The sequence below is a fragment of the Enhydra lutris genome, unplaced genomic scaffold, assembly GCF_002288905.1.
Source record: "Enhydra lutris kenyoni isolate GAN:26980312 unplaced genomic scaffold, ASM228890v2 scaffoldscaffold34, whole genome shotgun sequence".
NCBI lineage: Eukaryota > Metazoa > Chordata > Mammalia > Carnivora > Mustelidae > Enhydra > Enhydra lutris.
In genome coordinates this window covers 17184085-17201411 of record NW_019154118.1, presented here as the reverse complement: position 1 = coordinate 17201411, position 17327 = coordinate 17184085, and the positions used below count along the sequence as shown (strand labels likewise).

The 17327-nt window shown below is 54.9% G+C and overlaps 2 protein-coding genes across 2 annotated transcripts; one reads left to right on the top strand and one right to left on the bottom strand.

Moving 5' to 3' along the window:
* Positions 1 to 5155: 5155 nt before the first annotated feature.
* Positions 5156 to 7412, bottom strand: LOC111154030 (apolipoprotein A4). Its single transcript, XM_022513383.1, has 3 exons — positions 7364 to 7412; positions 6874 to 7000; positions 5156 to 6128 (listed from the first exon to the last, which is right to left on the bottom strand). The coding sequence occupies exons 1-3, from the start codon at positions 7410 to 7412 to the stop codon at positions 5156 to 5158; spliced, it is 1149 nt and encodes a 382-aa protein (XP_022369091.1).
* Positions 7413 to 12739: 5327 nt separating this feature from the next.
* On the top strand, positions 12740 to 15173 carry LOC111153860 (apolipoprotein C3). Its single transcript, XM_022513128.1, has 4 exons — positions 12740 to 12797; positions 13450 to 13517; positions 13684 to 13807; positions 14889 to 15173. The coding sequence occupies exons 2-4, from the start codon at positions 13463 to 13465 to the stop codon at positions 15010 to 15012; spliced, it is 303 nt and encodes a 100-aa protein (XP_022368836.1). The 5' UTR covers positions 12740 to 12797; positions 13450 to 13462; the 3' UTR covers positions 15013 to 15173.
* The last annotated feature ends 2154 nt before the right edge of the window (positions 15174 to 17327 follow it).

The following is a 17327-nucleotide window of genomic DNA, read 5'->3' as shown; positions in this document are numbered from 1 at the left end:
AGCAGGGGGGGGGCCTGCTTCTCCCTCTGACCCTCCCCCTGCTTGTGTTCCCTCTCTCATTGTGTCTCTCTCTGTCAAATAAATAAATAAAATCTTCCAAAAAAAAAAAACAATAAATAAAAGAGAGTACAGGATTTCTTTTTTTAAGATTTTATTTATTTATTTAACAGAGAGAGAGCACAAGCCAGGGGGAGCAACAGAGGGAGAGGGAGGAAGTAGGCTCCCCGTGAGCAGGGAGCCCGATGCAGGGCTCCATCCCAGGACCCTGAGATCATGACCTGAGCCAAAAGCAGACATTTAAGCCACTGAGCCACCCAGGCACTCCTAGTTGAAATTATTTTAAAAAGCGGGAGAAACTTTAGCTCCCTTATGTCACCTTGGCAGAAGACTGGAATTTTCATTTCTAAAAGGGGAAAGAATGCTAGGCAGAGTTGAGAACAGGGTTACCATACTAGACACAGAGGGATTGAACCAAAGGATGCCCTCTGAATGTGGAGCCCCATCCTGCTCCTTCCACTTAGCCCCAGGAACAAGGATATCCAGGCCTTTACCCTCCAGGCAGAAGAGTGGGAGAAACTTCCCAAGGACCCAGGACCAACTCAAAAGGAAATACCTAATTTTTTTCACACTAGGCATTCCCCAATTAAATATTCCAGTGGATCACCTAACAGTAATGCTCACAGTCAACTAGACCACTCATGTGCTGGGAACTTCACGTCAGCTTTAAAATCCCCACCTTAGATTTAAGCAGACAAGCAAAATGACCAGTTATTCAAGGACAGATCTGAACGTGAAAGAGAGGGACCCAAAACAAACAAATGTTCTTAAAAAGAACTTGAAGAAAACCGTAGCTACGCAGAAAGATCATTTAAAGATACCATGAATATCATCAAAGAGTTAAATACATTACATTGATCAAACAAGAACAGGATATTATAGAAGAACATTCACGGAATGTTTTAAAAGCTCTTGCAAATTAAACACGTGATTGCAGGGGTGCCTGGGTGGCTCAGTCTTTAAGCATCTGCCTTCGGCTCAGGTCATGAACCTGGGGCCCTGGGATCAAGCCTTGCATCCGGCTCCCCGCTCTGCAGGGAGCCTGCTTGTCCCTCTTCCTGATACTCCCCTGCTTGTGTTCACTCACTTTCTCTCTCTGACAAATAAATAAAAATCTTTCAATAAATAATAAATAAATATGTGATTGCAGAAACAAGAAAACTGGATAGAGGCTGAAGAAGTCTCCCAGAATGGAAAGCATGCATAGCAGCAGGACATGAGAGAAAAGGTAAGAAAATCAGAAGGCTTGTCCAGAAGTTTCCTATTATAGGAAGAGAGAAAGAAAAAGCGGTGCGATCATCTCACAAAACAACTCAGCATTACCTGGTAAAGGTGAACATACCTGTCCTGTGCAACTGGGCATGAAACAACGATTCATTAAATGTGTTAGTTTATTCAACAACTATTTATTGTGCACCTACTAAGTTCTGGCCACTGTGCTAAGCACTGATCATGGGAGAAGAAGCAAGATCGGCCGAATCTTCACCCTCTCCGAAACCAGCCGAGATGATTCACCCCAAGGCCGCGGTGAGTATGGCATACCTCTGGCTCAATTTTGTGCACAAGGTTTGGGGTTCCATGAAAGGAGCGTCTGGGTACATTGCCTGTGGGAAGAACGTATATATAATGAGATTATATCCATTCTGTGGTTCAAAAGTGAAATACAAATACAACCAAAGCCGTATCGAGAAAGATCAAGTGTGATTTTAATAATCTGTAACAGAGTCGTTCGAGGATAAATCAGTTGTTCGCGAAGACGGTAAGCTGCCTGTCCGCGGATGTGTCACATACCGAGTAAGACCCATCCCCTCACCAGCTGACCGGGTGCCCGGGTGCCCAGCCCTGTGCGAGGCATGTGTGCCAGTTAGCTACTCTGCATAACAAATCAGCCCCAAACTTAACATCACAGGATCCCTCCCAGTTCCTGTGGGTGTGTGGCCAGGGATCTGTCATGAGGTCTCAGGCAGGACATAGCCTGGGGCTCTAGGCCTCCGAAGGTCTGGCCAAGCATCTGGGGGTTTTTTGTTTGTTTTGTTTTGTTGTTTTTTAAAGATTTTATTTATTTATTTCACAGACAGAGATCACAAGTAGGCAGAGAGGCAGGCAGAGAGAGAGGAGGAAGCAGGCCCCCTGCTGAGCAGAGAGTCCAATGTGGGGCTCGATCCCAGGACCCTGGGATCATGACCTGAGCCGAAGGCAGAGGCTTTAACCCACTGAGCCACCCAGGCGCCCCAAGCGTCCGTTTCTAACGTGGCTCACTCGTGTGGCCAGCAGGTTGGTGCTGGCTGTTGAGAAGGGACCACTCTTCCTGCCTATCATCCCTCAGTGTCAACAATCAAAGGGAGAGCAAGGTGGAAACTACAGTGCCCTCGATGAGCCAGCCTCGGGAGTCATATGCTATGACTTCCGCAATAGCCTGTTAATCACACAGGTCAGCCCTCCGGCTCTAAGAGAGACCGTGCAGGGCACGAACGAGACAGCAGGATCAGTCTTGGAGCCAGGCAGGAGGCTGGAGAGTGATGGACAGAGGAATGGGGTACCTGTGAGTGAGGAGTTGTGTTCGTGTGTTAGAGATGGTGTCAAGGAGTTGGACTGAGACAAGACGAGTCCCTCCAAACCTCATGGTCTGCTCACATCCCTCACTTCCTGCCTCGGAACCAGCTGCCCACATCCTCACCGCTCTGACGTGGGCAGCGCTGGGGTCTCTGACTGTGCCCCCCCATCATTAGCCATTTGTTGTCACACAGCGAGATAACCATGGTTCTGTCTTCCTCGGACACAGAAGTCCCCAGATAACCCCACACTTGTTTCTCTCCCCAGAGCGTGCACCTGCCTGTGCTCTCCGCTCTGGGAACACAGCGTGTCCTATGATAACACCAGGAGAACACAGCATTCCCAGGCACGAGCTGCTTTCAACCGCGCTGGGACAATTCCTCCACGGCAACAAGGCCCTGTGGGTAGAGGAGGACAGGCCCCCAGACCCTTCCTTGGCCTTGCTGGGCTCTCCTTTCCTTAGTCAGGGCTGTTCCATACACAGACAACTTGGGGGTAATGACCCCTTTGACGTTTTCAGATGACTTCTGACCTTTGAGCTTTGGGGATGGGTGTGGATGTGTGGCTAGCGTCTCAGCCTGGCTCACGTCGGTGTTGGCTGACATCCCTTCAGGGACACTAACCTATGCCTGTAGAGGCATCCAGGTCACCGGAGGAGCCAGAGGTAGCTGGGGGAGCTTCAGGCCTGAGATTGGGATGGGCTCTCGGAGTCCTCCTCGGGGAGGTACTGATGTGGACTGCACCAAGGACCGGGAAACACCCCCTCCCCCACCCTTGCAGGGGCCTCTAGTACTTGGTTCTTCTGGGTTTAGGGGCTTGGGTTTGCTACGTGGTAAAGCCTGGATCCCGGAGTAGTTCTGAATTACCACGCCACCCAGCAATTCCAACTCTGGATGTACACACGGGAGAATTGAAAGCAAGGACTTGAGATATTTCTACACACAATGGCTTTATCACAACAGCCAAAGGGTGGAAACGACCCGAGAGTCCATCAGTGGATGACAATGTGGTCTGAAGCTACGTGGAGTCTTATACAGCCTTTATTTATTTTTAAAAATTTTTTTGAACATTTTATTTGTTTATTTGACAGAATCACAAGTAGGCAGAGAGACAGGCAGAGAGAGAGGAGGAAGCAGGCTCCCCGCCAAGCAGACAGCCCAATGTGGGGCTCAATCCCAGGACCCCAGGATCATGACCTGAGCCGAAGGCAGAGGCTTTAACCCACTGAGCCACGCAGGTGCCCCATTATATAGCCTTTAAAAAGGAAGGATTTTCTGGTGCAGCTATAACACAGATGAACCTGAAAACATTATGCTAAGTGAAAGAAGCCAGACACAAAAGGGTAAATATTGCATGATACTCTCACATGAACTCCCCACAGCAGACAGAAAGCAGAGTAGAGGTTACCAGGGGTTGGAGTTGGGGAAGTAATGGGGAATTGCTTAGTGGATACAGAGTTTCTGTTTGGGGTGGTAAATCTGGGAGGGAGCTGTAGGGTTGTACTACATTGTGAATGCAATTAACATCCTTGAATTCTATGCTTAAAAATGGTTAAGATGGCAAATTTTATGTGTTATATATATACATACACACATATATATAACCACAACAAGAAAGTAATTCCAAATAGGATCATAAAATCCTAAATACTATATAAAATATATAAAGTGGAAAGCAAAACCTCACCTGAGATGAGCCCTGATGAATTTACCACCTAAGCTTTTTTTCTTCCGTGTAAGCCTGATATTGGGATTCGAATGTGAGCCAGCCCAATCCCACCCCCTCCCCGGTGTGGTGGGCATCCCCCCTGCATTACGGGGGTTCTGGGCAAGGCTTCCACTTCCCTCATGATGCTGGGCTCACCTCGTGAGTCAATTCTATCATGAGAGTGAGATGGGGAGGAATAAACCAAAATTCACACAAGTAAGTCAAGTTCAAGGCCCAGGAGAGCTTCTGGAAGGAGGGACAGCCTCCCCCACTGTGCCGTGAGCTCTTCAAAGCCAGGGAGCCTGTCAAGCTTACCTCCGTGGCCCCCTCAGAGTGAAGCACAGCGTCAGACCCGCGCTCCACAAAAGCTCTTTTGCTCACTGTCTGCTGCCTGGAACAGTGGCGTGCACACTGAGGGCATTCCAGACACAGCTCTTGGCTAAGGGAATATAAGCCGGCTGCCTATTTCATCTTTGGGTAATGGGTGACATCTTTTTCCACCTCCCTTTAGAGCGCCCCCTCCACCCCTCTCAGCACACCCTGCCCTCGCCCCTCCTGCAGTGCCATCTCCCCAGCCCTGGTGTCCCCCCAAGCATCCCCCGCAGGCCCCCACTAAGCTGTGCCAGCGGGTTTGTCCCACCCCCGGCGCACCAACAATGAGAAGTCACATTGCCACCGGACTAGTTCTTTAGCAGCTTTATTGAGTAGTGAGAGGTAGTGTCATTTTCCACTGGACATGTGTCCTCAAGATTGTACCAGAATTGCCTTGGGACAGACAGACAGACAGGGGGCCGGGTTGGGCAGGTGTCCATAGGAGGGCGTGAGCTCGAGGGACAGCTCAGCTGTCTAAAGGGACCAGCGACTGCTGCTGCTCGGAGGCGGCCACAAGTGTATCCTGGCCCTCTGTCTCCTTGAGGGTGCTGAAAAAAGAGTTGACCTTGTCCCTCAGATCCTTCTCCAGGAAGCTCAGGTGGTCTTCCACATCCCCTGCATAGGGGCCCAGCTTCTGCCTCAGCTCCTCCACCCGCTGCAGGAGAGCCTTGTTGAAGGTCTCGCCGTAGGGCCCCACGTTGCGGCGGAACTCCTCCACCTGCCGGTCCAGCTGGCTGCTCAGCTCGGCCAGCGACTTCTGCAGCTCCTGGGAGTTGTCCCTCAGCTTGCCCCGCACCTCCTCAGCCACGGGCTCCAGCCTCTGCCGCAGTTCATCGGCGTTGGCCGAGATCTTGGCCTTCAGCTCCTCAGCGTTCTTCTTCATCTGGAAGGCCAGGCCCTCGAGCTGGTGGTTGAGCTTCTCCTGCACGTCCTGCGCGTAGGGAGCCAGGCTGCGGCGCAGCTCCTCCACGTTCTGGTCGATCTTGACCTTGAGCTCATCCGCGTAGGGCGTGAGGCGTCCCTTGAGCTCTTCAACGTTCTGGTTGATCTGGGCCCTCAACTCATCTGCATAGGGCGTCAGGGAGACCTGCAGGTTGTCCACGTTCTGGCGCAGCGCGCTCTGCATGCGCTGCGCGTGGGACGTCAGCTGTCTCCGCAGCTGCTCGGCGTGGGTGTTGACCTGGGTGCGCAGCTCATCCGCGTACGGCCCGAAGCGCTGCTGCAGCTCGCGCATGTTGTCCCCGATCTTCTGGCTCACCTCGGTGGCGTGGGGCAGCAGCCGGACGCGCAGCTCCTCCAGCTCCTTCCGGATCTCCTCCTTCAGCTTCTCCGAGTCTTTGCTCAGGCGTTCGTGCAGCTCCGTGGCAAAGGGCACCAGCTTCTTCTGCAGGTTGTCGGTGTAGGTGTTCACTTGCCCGATCTTGTCCTGGAAGAGGGCACTGCAGGGGAGGGACACAAGGGGGCCACCGTTACACTTGGCATGACACGCGGGGATTGTCTCCTTATGCCCGGCTCATCTCATACACACCTGCCTGAGAAGGGTGAGTGTTCCGGGGTATTAAGGTCACAGGTAGATCATGGTTTGGGAGAGTAGATGTAATAGACTAAGTTATTACCCCGCATCTCTGACTCTCCCCCTGACCTTGAGTCACAGTGACCCGGCACCCCCTATCCACCCCACATCTGTGAAGTAAAAAGGGCAGACTTTGAAGTCCTTCCCAGCTAAGGTGTGCTGTGACACAGTTTACAGTCATTAATAGATTGTTATGCTCTGGACCGCTTCCAGTCCTTTAGGGATTCAAAATACTAGTTTCCTTCCACGTTCCCACCCTCAGAGGCTTCCCAAATATCCCCACTTCCTTTCCCATGATTTCACAGGCTCCCATCCTTCTGGAATGTCTTAGGACCCAGTTCCCATGACATTTCCCTCCCTCCCTTTCTCCCATGTCTCTCAATGCTAGCATGTGGCCATCTGTCACACTCTAGAAAGTTCAAGCAGGAAGATTCCTCGGGGATTATTAGTCTAACCCCCTGTTGCATATGTGGATCACAGATCTGGAGACCTCAGAGTCCCCGGGAGAGTTAGTGGCAGGGCAGTGGGTATCCTACGCTCAGGTCTCCAGCCTCTGAGCTCAGCCCTTGCCATCCCATTGCAAGACGCCCCGTGAGCCGTGCCCCTCTTACTTGAGCTGCTGGGTGAGCTCCGACTTCTGAAGATGTTCCATGGCTTCCTTGGCATTGTTGCTCAGCTGACTAAAGTAGTCCCACACCACAGTGGCCACCTGGTCGGCACTGACCTCAGCCCTGGCACCTGGGCAGGAAACAGAGAGATTCACGTGGATCCATCTCCTTCCTTGTCCCTCCGTACCAGCCCTGAGCTGCAGACCGGCTGACGGTGGGGGAGCCCAAACACTGACCCCCCCACCCCCCGTGCTTCCCTCCTTAAAAGCTACAGGGGCGTGTAAAACTGGGAAAGCACCAGAGCCAAGGGGCAGAACGTTGGGCAGAGGCCAGCCCTCCTATGAACCATGTGGCAGGTGGGCAGCTTCTGCATCCAGCCAGGGGATGACAGGCATTTGGAACTGTCCTCTTGCCTGCGCTCTGGATTCTCCATCCTGCCCACTTTATGCAGCAGATGAGTCCTGCCTGAAAACCTCTTCCAAAGGCTACTCACCAGTGACAGCCACCAGGGACAGGGTCAGGACCACAGCCTTCAGGAACATCCTGGGCTTCTCGCTGGGCTGGAAGAGACTCGCACTGCACTGGATCCTTCCTGGGGTCACAGGAGGCCCAGAAGAGAGGCTCTCGGACAGCTCACCTGTGCTGCTGTCGGAACTGACTGGACCTCGGAGCCAGCCAGAGATTTAAACCCCCACCAGGCTGCCCTCCCCAGCTCCCTCCCCAGTGTGACTCCACGCTGGAAGGTGACACATTCTCAGGAGGCCTCTTGGACTTTTGTGACCCAAGACAACGTGGCAGCTGACAGCAGACTGAGGCTGGGGCAGCAGTCCGGAGAGGCTGTTCTGTGTTGGTGCCCCACCCAGTACAGAAGGGAGGACAGGGAGCCACGAGTTGTTGGCGGAAAGGAGGCCTAGGGAACCCCCGAGCCAGGGACTGATGTCCCAGAGGCCCTGCTGACAGTTCTGGGCCTGAGCCAGGTTTGGGGGCAAAGTTCACCCCTCCTCTGCCTGTCTCAGGGAAGAGAGCCCTTCCCCACAACATCCCCCACTCTGATCCATCTCAGAGCACCAGACCCCGGACTGGGACACCCAGGGCCACCACTGGGGACAGCAAGCTAAGATCCAGAGCTCTGGTCCAGGCGTGCCTGGGAGGAGAAGGCTCTAGCAAGCCTTTGGGCAGGTGGGAGGGCCGGGCCCTGTATTGGAAGGGTTCATCGTAAGCGTGCTTCCTGTACGACCACTGCCAAGCTGGGTCACCTGGGCCTCATGATTCAGCTCAGCCTAGCTCTGAGCCTCGGTTTCTCCTTTGAAACATGGGGGTTGCTCATGGCATGAGTAGTAAAACGCCTGGCGCAGAGTTAGCACGACAAAGTAGTTGTTGTTATTAGTAATAGTATTGTTTTCCTGGTTTGGACCAGTAAGAGTGGCAGAGGCAGGCCCAGGCCTCTGGGGGCTCCCAGGACGGTGCACCATGCGGGGAGATCGGCTGGCCTGAGGCCTGATTCCTGCCCCCAGCCCAGCCCTGCTACCTGGGCAGGAGCAGTCAGTCTATGCTGAATCACAAGACCTGAGCCTCTTAGGGAACTTCGCCTGTGGGACGGGACTAAAGCGCAGGAAGTCTTTTACAGGACTTCCAACGTTCTCTACAAATGAGGTTGCACACACAATTACAGGAAGCCATCCACCAAGAAGACACTGCAGCCTGGTTAGTGTGGGTCGCTCTGAGGGACCATGCCACCTGCACTGACCACCAGATGACTCCCATCCTAGGGCACCATTGGCTCCCACGCAGGAGTGCAGGGACCGGCAGGAAGCTGGACTCCTGTAGACCAGAGCTGCGTTCACCCTGACTTATCAGGCCTCCATGCTTCATACTCCAGCAGTGGCTTGATGTCTCATGGGATTAAAGGCAGCTAGAGGGCCTGCTGCTGCCCACACCGTGCATCCCCCCCACCACTCACAAGTCGCCTCTAGTACCAGGGAGTGCCCCTCTCCCCGAAGCAGTCCTTCCCTTCTTCTCCCAGCAGCTGTGTCAGGCTCAGATTCTGGAGTCGGACTCCCTGGGTGGGGACAGGGCACATCTCTCTGAGCCTTGGCCGCCTCCACTGGACGTAGAATAGTCCCTGCCTGCTGGTTGCAGGGATCCAGTGAGAACCCATGTCCTGCTAGGAACGCTGCCCGGGGCACAGTAGGTGCTCACCAAGCATGAGCCAGGTTTCACCCCGAAAACCTTCCCTCCCTGCAACACTGGCCTATCATTCCTGCTCCTGCTCCCTCATCGGGCACAGTCCGGCCAGGGGTGGGCAGAAAGGTCCGTGCGTGCTCCATGCCCCCATCCCTTCCCCTGGGCCCGGAGAGGAAAAGAGCAATGAGTCACCAAAGACACCTCAGCTGCAGTTTGATTGACCTCGTGGACTTCGAGTCTGAGCAGCGAGTGTCACCATCATATGACAGGCTCTGTCTTACTTGTTGGGGTGGACAGGCACTGGGAGTGTCTGCACCTATCTGAGCGTGCAGACACTGAGCGTCTGGGAATGTCTGCCAGGACATGGACAGAGTCACCTAAGTGTGTCACTCCTTCCGCTGTGGGTGGGCACAAAGCTGGGGCGTGCCACTGAGGGACGGGTGCAGACGGGTGCAGGCCGGTATGAGCAGTCGCATCCTTGAGGAGGGGGTGCTGTGTCCTGGCGTGTCATGGGTGGGTGCCGTTAATGAATGCGTTTCTCTCCCGGTGTCAGTAGGCGTGTTTTGTATCAGGCTTTGAATGGATTTGTACTGGGAGCGGGGGAGAAGGAGTGCGCAGGCCCTGAGTGTTGGAGCTACGGATGGAAGAAGGGGACCCTGCCTCTGGCTGGGTTCCGGTTCTCTTTGAGCACGGATACTGGCTTTTCCAGGTCCTCCGGCTGGCAGGGCCGAAGCGGCGCTCCCAGTTCAGCCCAGGGGCAGGGGCATGGGTCACAGAGGCTTGTGTGCTAAGCCTCACTCAGACACAAGGACGCTCAGAGAGTCTGCTTAACCCCAGAGGACCATTTCTGGCCCCAGGTGGCCAAGCCTCCCCCACCCCCCGCCCCTCACCACCCATGGCTGCCACTTACTTTTTAGGGCCAGTCTTGGGCCAGGCTCAGAGAAGTCGCCTCATTCCAGGGGAGCTAGCATGGGAGGGAGGGAGGGAGGGAGAGAATAGGGAAGGCCAGGCCTCTTAGGCTGGCCACTGGAAGGGCCCCTACGGAGACAGCCCCTACTGAGACCGCCCAGAGGGGTTCGGGCACTCAAACGCGCCAAGCCCTTTGAACGAGAAAATGGCCCAGGCTCTTGGCATGCCACACACCTGCTGCATGGGTCTGCACACCTGGGTTCTCAACCTAGCCCAGCACCTGCCTGCTGGGTCTCTCTGCCCTGTCTTCTGACCTCCCTGGTGTCAGGGAGCCCACTACTACATAGCAGAGAGAGGACAGGTTCCTCCAGACCCTCCACACACGCAAGCAATGGGAGTTGGAGGATCCATTGTAGCACGCCCAGGGGCTGAGGACTTTGTACTCCAACCCAGCTGGGATCTGGATTCCCACTGTGGCCTTCACCTCTGCCGCGGAGGGACAGGCCAGAACAGAAGAGTGACATGGGCACAATTTCTCTCCGCCCTCCCGAGTGCTCAGTCCTTTCAGTGACCAAATCAGCTTCCTTTCCTCCCCCACCCCATTGGCAAAATCTGCTCAGGAAGAGTGACTAGTAAACCCCCGAGGGTCTCATGTCTCCAAGCTGTTTAGTACCAGTGTAGGTCATTGAAGCCCTGTGTTCTGCTTCCCAGCTCTACCCATGATGGGCTCTGTGTACTTGGGTACATCTCAGCCCCATGAGCCTTAGGTTTCTTACCTACAAAATGGGGTTATTAATATCTACTTCACAGGAATCTATTTGCATTTTAACAGAATACAGGATCTAAGTCAAAGGAATGAATTTCTAATGGAGAAACTGCAAGTCTCAAGCAATAATAAAGATTTCTGAGGGTGGAACCAGGCTACTTTCTCCGGCCTTTGATTTCGTATTGTTGGGTTAGTTGCTTCTTCCTGAGAGGATGGCTGCCTGCCCAAAGCCCTGTTTCTACACTGGGGCCTCCTCCTGCCTTCAGAGTGTGCTGTCTGGGGATGGACAAGGTATTTGAGAAGAAGAGAGATTTATCAGGTCCCCTCCATGAACCAGTTGCTTTGTATATATATATCTCATTTACTTTACACCACAGCTCTTGGCATATTGGCATTCTTTTTTTTTTAATTTTTTTATTATTTTAATTACTTTTCAGTGTACTAGAATTCATTGTTTATGCACCACACCCAGTGCTCCATGCAATACGTGCCCTCCACAATACCCACCACAAGGCTGGCCCAACTTCCCACCCCCTGCCCCTTCCAAACCCTCAGATTGTTTTTCAGAGTCCATAGTCTCTCATGGTTCATCTCCCTCTCCAATTTCCCTCAACTCCTTTCTCCTCTCCATCTCCCCATATCCTCCATATTATTTCTTATGCTCCACAAATAAGTGAAACCATATGATAATTGACTCTCTCTGCTTGACTTATTTCACTCAGCATAATCTCTTCCAGTCCCGTCCATGTTGATACCAAAAAAGTTGGGTATTCATCCTTTCTGATGGAGGCATAATACTCCATAGTGTATATGGACCACATCTTCCTTATCCATTCGTCCGTTGAAGGGCATCTTGGTTCTTTCCACAGTTTGGCAACCATGGCCATTGCTACTATGAACATTGGGGTACAGATGGCCCTTCTTTTCACTACATTCTATTCCCTTTTTCAAGGGAGGAAAACGGAGGCTCTGAGATGTTAGGTCTCTGGCCCTGGGTCATACGAATCGGTGTCAAAGGCATTGTTCAATCCGAGGATTTCTTGTCTCCAAAGTCTCAGCCTTCCCGATCCCGCTATCCAGGCTACGGCTCCCAGTGTGGGCCCAGGGATACCTTACCCCAAGCAAGGCCTGTGGCCTCTCCGGGACAGCCCCTGCAGAGCTCCTCTGCACCCTCTCCCTACCAGACTGGCCACGCCACCACCTTGCTTCCTTCCAACTCCCTGCCCAGCCAAGGGGCTGTGAGGGCTGCCGTTTCAAAGCTAAGGAAACCAAGACCCAAGGTGCGAGTGCTCAGTGCTGGAAATCGATCCCGGCCGGCACAGTCCGGGGGAGGCCTCAGCCTTGAGCCACAGCTGCTGTCCAGGGGAATGTTATCAGTGGGTCCAGAGGGCAGGGGGAGGAGGAGGGGAGGGAGGGTGGGCCAAAGGCCTTGGGCTCAGAGCAGCCTTTGCTGTTCTCCCACCACCCCCTGCCCTGGGCTCAGCTCAGGGAAGCTCCTGGGTGAGCAGCACCTGGGACGGAAGGGCAAAAGCGCAGGTGCTGGGAAGTGGGCTGTGTAAACTCCACTGCGTGGCCCTCCCCACAGAAGCCTCTGCCTGTAGGTCTTCTGTGACTTCACTCTAGACACCCCACCCCAATACTGAGTTGTTTCCGAGCCTTCTCAGTTTGCAGGGAGAGGGGGTGGGGGAGGGATCTACAAGCCTCCTGTGAAGGGCTGAGATGGGCCCAGCGGCCCCTGGCTGGTGCTCTAATCTCCCTCCCCTATCGCCGGCCTCTCCCTGGGGAGTCAGGCTGCTTGAAAAAATGGGGTCTCCACAGGGCCTGAGCCCTTTTGGGCCACAGGGTAGCAGAGCAGGGTAGGCACCGGGGGACCCAGAGATTTCCCAACTCTCCCAGCAGGCCTGGCTCATCTGGGCGCCCTGCCTCAGGCCCTGGTCTAGACTGATCAGCAGGTGAACTTTGCCCAGCTCCCTGAGCCCTCCGCTCCCCCTGTCCAGGAGACAATATAAAACAGGCCAGAGCCCTCTTGTCTGTCTATTCAGCTCATCCCAGGAGGGAGCTGCTCCAGGTAATGCCCCCTGGGGAGGAGGAGGAGGGTGAGGGAGAGAGGAGAGCAGGATGGAGGGGGCACAGCAGCGTCCCTGCCTATGCCCACCAGCACAGTCTGGAGAAAAGTTTGCTGGGGCCAAGGAAGCCGCAGGGCTGGGGGAGCAGCTCCCACCACCAGGTGCACGCTGGGGGAAACCGAGGCCCACGGAAGACAGGGCACTTGCCCAAAGCTGCATCGGGTGTGGTGGCACAGCTGGGACTGGATCTGGCTCCAGATGCACACACTCTGCCCTCATTGTGCGTGGTTAGGGCCTCAAGGAGACTTAGAGCCCCATCCTACCCCAGACGGGAAAACTGATACCTAGATGAGGGGCAAGGATCTCGCCCAAGCCACCTAGCATGTTAGTGGCAGGAACCAGGCCAGAACCCAGGTGTCCCAACTCCTGGTCTGATGGGTTTTCTGCTCTCTCCCTGGGGGCCCACGCTCCCCCTCAGCCTGGCCCTGGAGGCCCTGGTGTCTGAAGGCCCTTCTTCTCCCACATTAGCTGGCAGCAGGCCCTTTCTCCTCCTGGCTTGACCCAGCTCAGGATCTACTGTTGGGGCCACAGCACTTCCCTAGAGGAGAGGGGTGGCGGGGGTTAAGGTACTCCTCACAAGAAGCTTCCCTGCAGGAACCGAGACGCCATGCAGCCCCGGGTCCTCCTCGTCGCTGCCCTCCTGGTGCTCCTGGCCTCTGCCCGTAAGCAGCTTCGTGGGGACTGGGCTAGGGCTGGGGTGAGGGTGGCTGTCTGCCTGGAGGACCCTTGGGGATGGCTTGAGGATCCCAGGCCCTGGTGGGTGGCTGGGCAGAAGCCAAGGGCTCCCTAGAGGCCGATCCATCCCACTCAACCCTGCTGTCCCAGCAGGAGCTCTGGAGGCAGAGGACCCCTCCCTGCTGGGCCTTATGCAGGGATACATGCAGCACGCCACCAAGACTGCCCAGGACACGCTGACCAGCGTGCAGGAGTCCCAGGTGGCCCAGCGGGCCAGGTATGCCCCCCGAGTGTCTGTGCTCAGTACCAGCTCCTGCCCCGGACTCAGGAGGGCCCTGGCAGTGGGGCTGTGGCTCTCCCCCATCCACCCAGCACCTGCACGACTCCGAGCCTCCGTGTTCCACTCTATGAGACAGGGTCCCTCCCAGGGCTTCCTTGGGCTGCAGGGGGAGAGATGGGAGAGCCTCAACTGCCTCCTTCCTTTCTCCTCCCGGCTGCTCCTCCTGTCCGAGGGCCCTCCTTGCTCCTTTATGGACCCTGCAAGGCTCTGAGGAAGGCCGCATCAGCTCTTGCTGCCATCTCTTTACTAGTGGAGCTTGGCCTGGGAGCTTCTATCCAACCCAATGTCGGCTGTGTGTGCGTGCGTGTGTGTGTGTGTGTGTGTGTGTGTGTGCTTCTGCCTTGTGCCAAGCCCTGGGGCCCCGCGTGAGCAGAAGCCCCTCCTTCCCCTCCCATCCTGCCCTGCCTCTAGTCCTCCCCGCTCTCAGCTCCCTTCCTCGCCATCTCTCCTCACCGCCCACCCCCAGGCAGCCAGCATTTCCATTGCTGAGGCATCCAGATTCTTAGGAGCTGCGGAGTGGCTATTAGATTCGCCGTTTTGCAGATGAGACAATCGAGGCTCAGAGAGATCCATGACCTGCCCCCGATCACACAGCTAATTTACGCTCTGATGATTTTCCGAATGAGAGACTGTGTCCCTCTGCCCCACCCCACTCAGAGCCACCAGGTCATGCAACCCTAGTAGGCATCATTTGCTTAGAACAGACCAATAGCTGGGGCCTGACGCATCTCCCACTTGATCGCTCCTTTCCAACTTGCCTCAGACCCGGGGGGGCACCAAGGTCTGCCCCAACCTGGAAAAACAGGCTGGACTTGGGCTAGGGTCCCATTGTGCCCTTCAGCATCTCTTCTGCCTGGAGTGACAGGTGAAAGGGTCCCTGCCTGAGGTCTCAGGGGTGCTGCTCTGTGAGGTTGAGAGGGTCGGGGGAGAGGCAGTGTTGATATGGTGGGGGCCCCACTGCCTTCGGATGAGCTCTCATGCCCGCCTCCATTGTTTCCCCTCACTGATTTAACCCCAGGGGCTGGATGACGGACAGTTTCTCTTCCCTGAAAGACTACTGGAGCACGTTTAAGGGCAAGTTTTCTGGGTTCTGGGATTCAGCTTCTGAGGTCCAGCCAACTCCAGCCTTGGAAACCTCTTGAGACCTCGACACCCCAAGTCTTCCAGCCCATCCTCCTTGCCAGCTCTTTGGACAGTCCCAAAAGTCACTTGAGAGTGACAGCATTCTCACCTCCCACCCTAGCCCAGACCTGGCCCAGCCCCAAGCTTGTTGTCCTCCCAATAAAGCTGGATGAGAAGCTGCCGTGAGTGGGACGTCCCATGCGTGCCATGTGTGTTTGGGGTGGGCTCTTCTGCGCATGGGCACGGGGCTGAGTCCAACTCAGGTAGGTTGCCTGAGCTGACCTGTGGGACACATGCCCCTGGCCCTCTCAGCCAGACTTGAGAGGAGGAGGCTAATGGGGAGTGTTTGGAGGAAGATAAGACTAGACTCTGGTCTTGGCGTCATCATTTTACATCAGCCTCAGTTTCTCATCTGTAAAGTGGGGGCAAAAATCTTTTTTAAGATTTTATTTATTTGTTTGACACACAGAGAGAGATCACAAGTAGGCAGAGAGGCAGGCAGAGGGGGAGGGGGAAGCAGGCTCCCTGCTGAGCAGAGAGCCCGATGAGGGGGGTCAATCCCAGGACCCTGAGATCATGACCCGAGGTGAAGGCAGAGGCCTAACCACTGAGCCACCCAGGCACCCCGTTGCAGATTTCTTGAATGAATGAATGAATGAATGAATGAAATAAGACTGTGCACAACACCTGGTCATCGTTGTGGCTATAAGCTAAGCTGAATTCCCCCAGAGACCAGAATCAGAGTGAGGGAATCCAGTGTTCCAGAAGCTAAGAAGGAACTCAAAGTTACCAAACAGAGGCTGTTTCTCATGTGTCCACACCATCCAATAGATGTTCACCTCAGGGAGTCTCAGAATCACAGACTACTTCAGCAGGCCCTCACTCTTCCAATGATAAAACTGAGGCTCAGAAAGGTGAAGGCCCTGGCCCAATGTCATGGAGTCCACAAATGACAGAGCCAGACCTCAAGCCCAGCTCAGCTGACACAGAAAAAACTTAGTTACTCGGATGCTGGGTGCCAGAGGGCTCCTCGACATATCTTGGTGGCATCGATTCATCCAGGCCCACTTGGAGACATCCGCTCTCTCTTGGGAAATCCACCTGGGCTTTTCTTCTGGCCCAGCTGGGCCAGGGATCCCAGTACCCACACCTGGAAAGGTTCTCACCCAGATCTCGCCTTGACACCCATTGCAGCTCTGGATGGTTAGGAACTACAAAGCCCACTCCTTGATCCAAGAGTTGCTGAGACACACCAGAGATGGAGGAGGGGCAGGGGGTCAAAGGCCTTGTGGGGGGCTGGGAGGGAAAGCTCCATCAGTGCTCTGCCCAGGTCTCTGATCTGTGAGGCCATGTGCACACACACAGGGGTGCGTGGCCTGAGTGTGGAGAGTGCTGGCGGTGGACAGGGGTGTATGCTTGGGAATGTGTATGCCTGTGTGCACAGCCGTGTGAACTTGAGTGAGTGCCTGGCTGCACGCTTTAAAAAAAAAAAAAAAAAGACTTTGGATGGGTCTGGAAAGGGCAACCCAGCCCATCCTGCTCTTTGGCCTTGCTTGGCGAGGGACTTAAGCTTCAGCTTTCTCATCCGAGCTGTGGATGTGGTGGCTGCCTGCCCAGGATTTGGGGAAGAACACAGTGGGATGACGGATATGAATGCATCTTGGAAATACAAGAGGCTGATTCCCTGTAAGAGGTGGGGATTGTTGTTCTGACCAGGCTTGGAGCCCCATGGTGGGGTGGGGTTGGGGGGGGAGAGTGGCTGACTGACACAGCTGTGCAGGAAGAAACATCAGCCATTTCTGGAAAGGGCAGGACTGTGAGGAGTGCCATGTAACCCTTGTAAAAAAAGGAAAGGAAGCATCTGTTTCTTCATTTTTTAAATTACTAAAGGAGGAAGGAGCAAAGGCCAAGCTCTTCATGTGAGCCTGTCCCCATCCTTCCAGCCCCAGCAGCTCCTGGAGGCCCACCCCAGCTGGCTGTGAGTGGGAGGGCTGCCAGAGAGTCCTGGCCTGGCCTGGTGGGGGCGGGGGTTGGGGTGGACACACACAGTGGGGTGGGGGGCTGGCAGGGTGGAGGAAGCCCTGTTTTCTTGCGGTCCTCAGAAGGGCTGCAGTCCTTATCTGAGGCTCTTGCTGGGCACTTAGCATTGGATTGTCTGTCCCCTGGCCTGGTCCTCCCTTACTCCTTTCTGTTTGGCCGTCCTTGGGAAGGGACCTCTGGTGCATTACCTCCCTCCTAACAGCCAGGCCCTCACAGGTCTGCAACTTTAAATGAAGGCCCTGAGGGGCCCAGGTTCCAACTGATGGGCTGCAAAATCGGCAGGGAATTTCCTGCC

Excerpts from the sequence above, each read along its gene's own strand:
- LOC111153860 (XM_022513128.1), top strand. The coding sequence starts at position 13,463 with ATGCAGCCCCGGGTCCTCCTCGTCGCTGCCCTCCTGGTGCTCCTGGCC. Across the intron at positions 13,518-13,683 it reads GGTGCTCCTGGCCTCTGCCC|GAGCTCTGGAGGCAGAGGAC; the intron begins GTAAGCAGCTTC and ends CTGTCCCAGCAG. Across the intron at positions 13,808-14,888 it reads CAGGTGGCCCAGCGGGCCAG|GGGCTGGATGACGGACAGTT; the intron begins GTATGCCCCCCG and ends ATTTAACCCCAG.
- LOC111154030 (XM_022513383.1), bottom strand. The coding sequence starts at position 7,412 with ATGTTCCTGAAGGCTGTGGTCCTGACCCTGTCCCTGGTGGCTGTCACT. Across the intron at positions 7,001-7,363 it reads GTCCCTGGTGGCTGTCACTG|GTGCCAGGGCTGAGGTCAGT; the intron begins GTGAGTAGCCTT and ends TTTCCTGCCCAG. Across the intron at positions 6,129-6,873 it reads GAGCTCACCCAGCAGCTCAA|TGCCCTCTTCCAGGACAAGA; the intron begins GTAAGAGGGGCA and ends CCTCCCCTGCAG.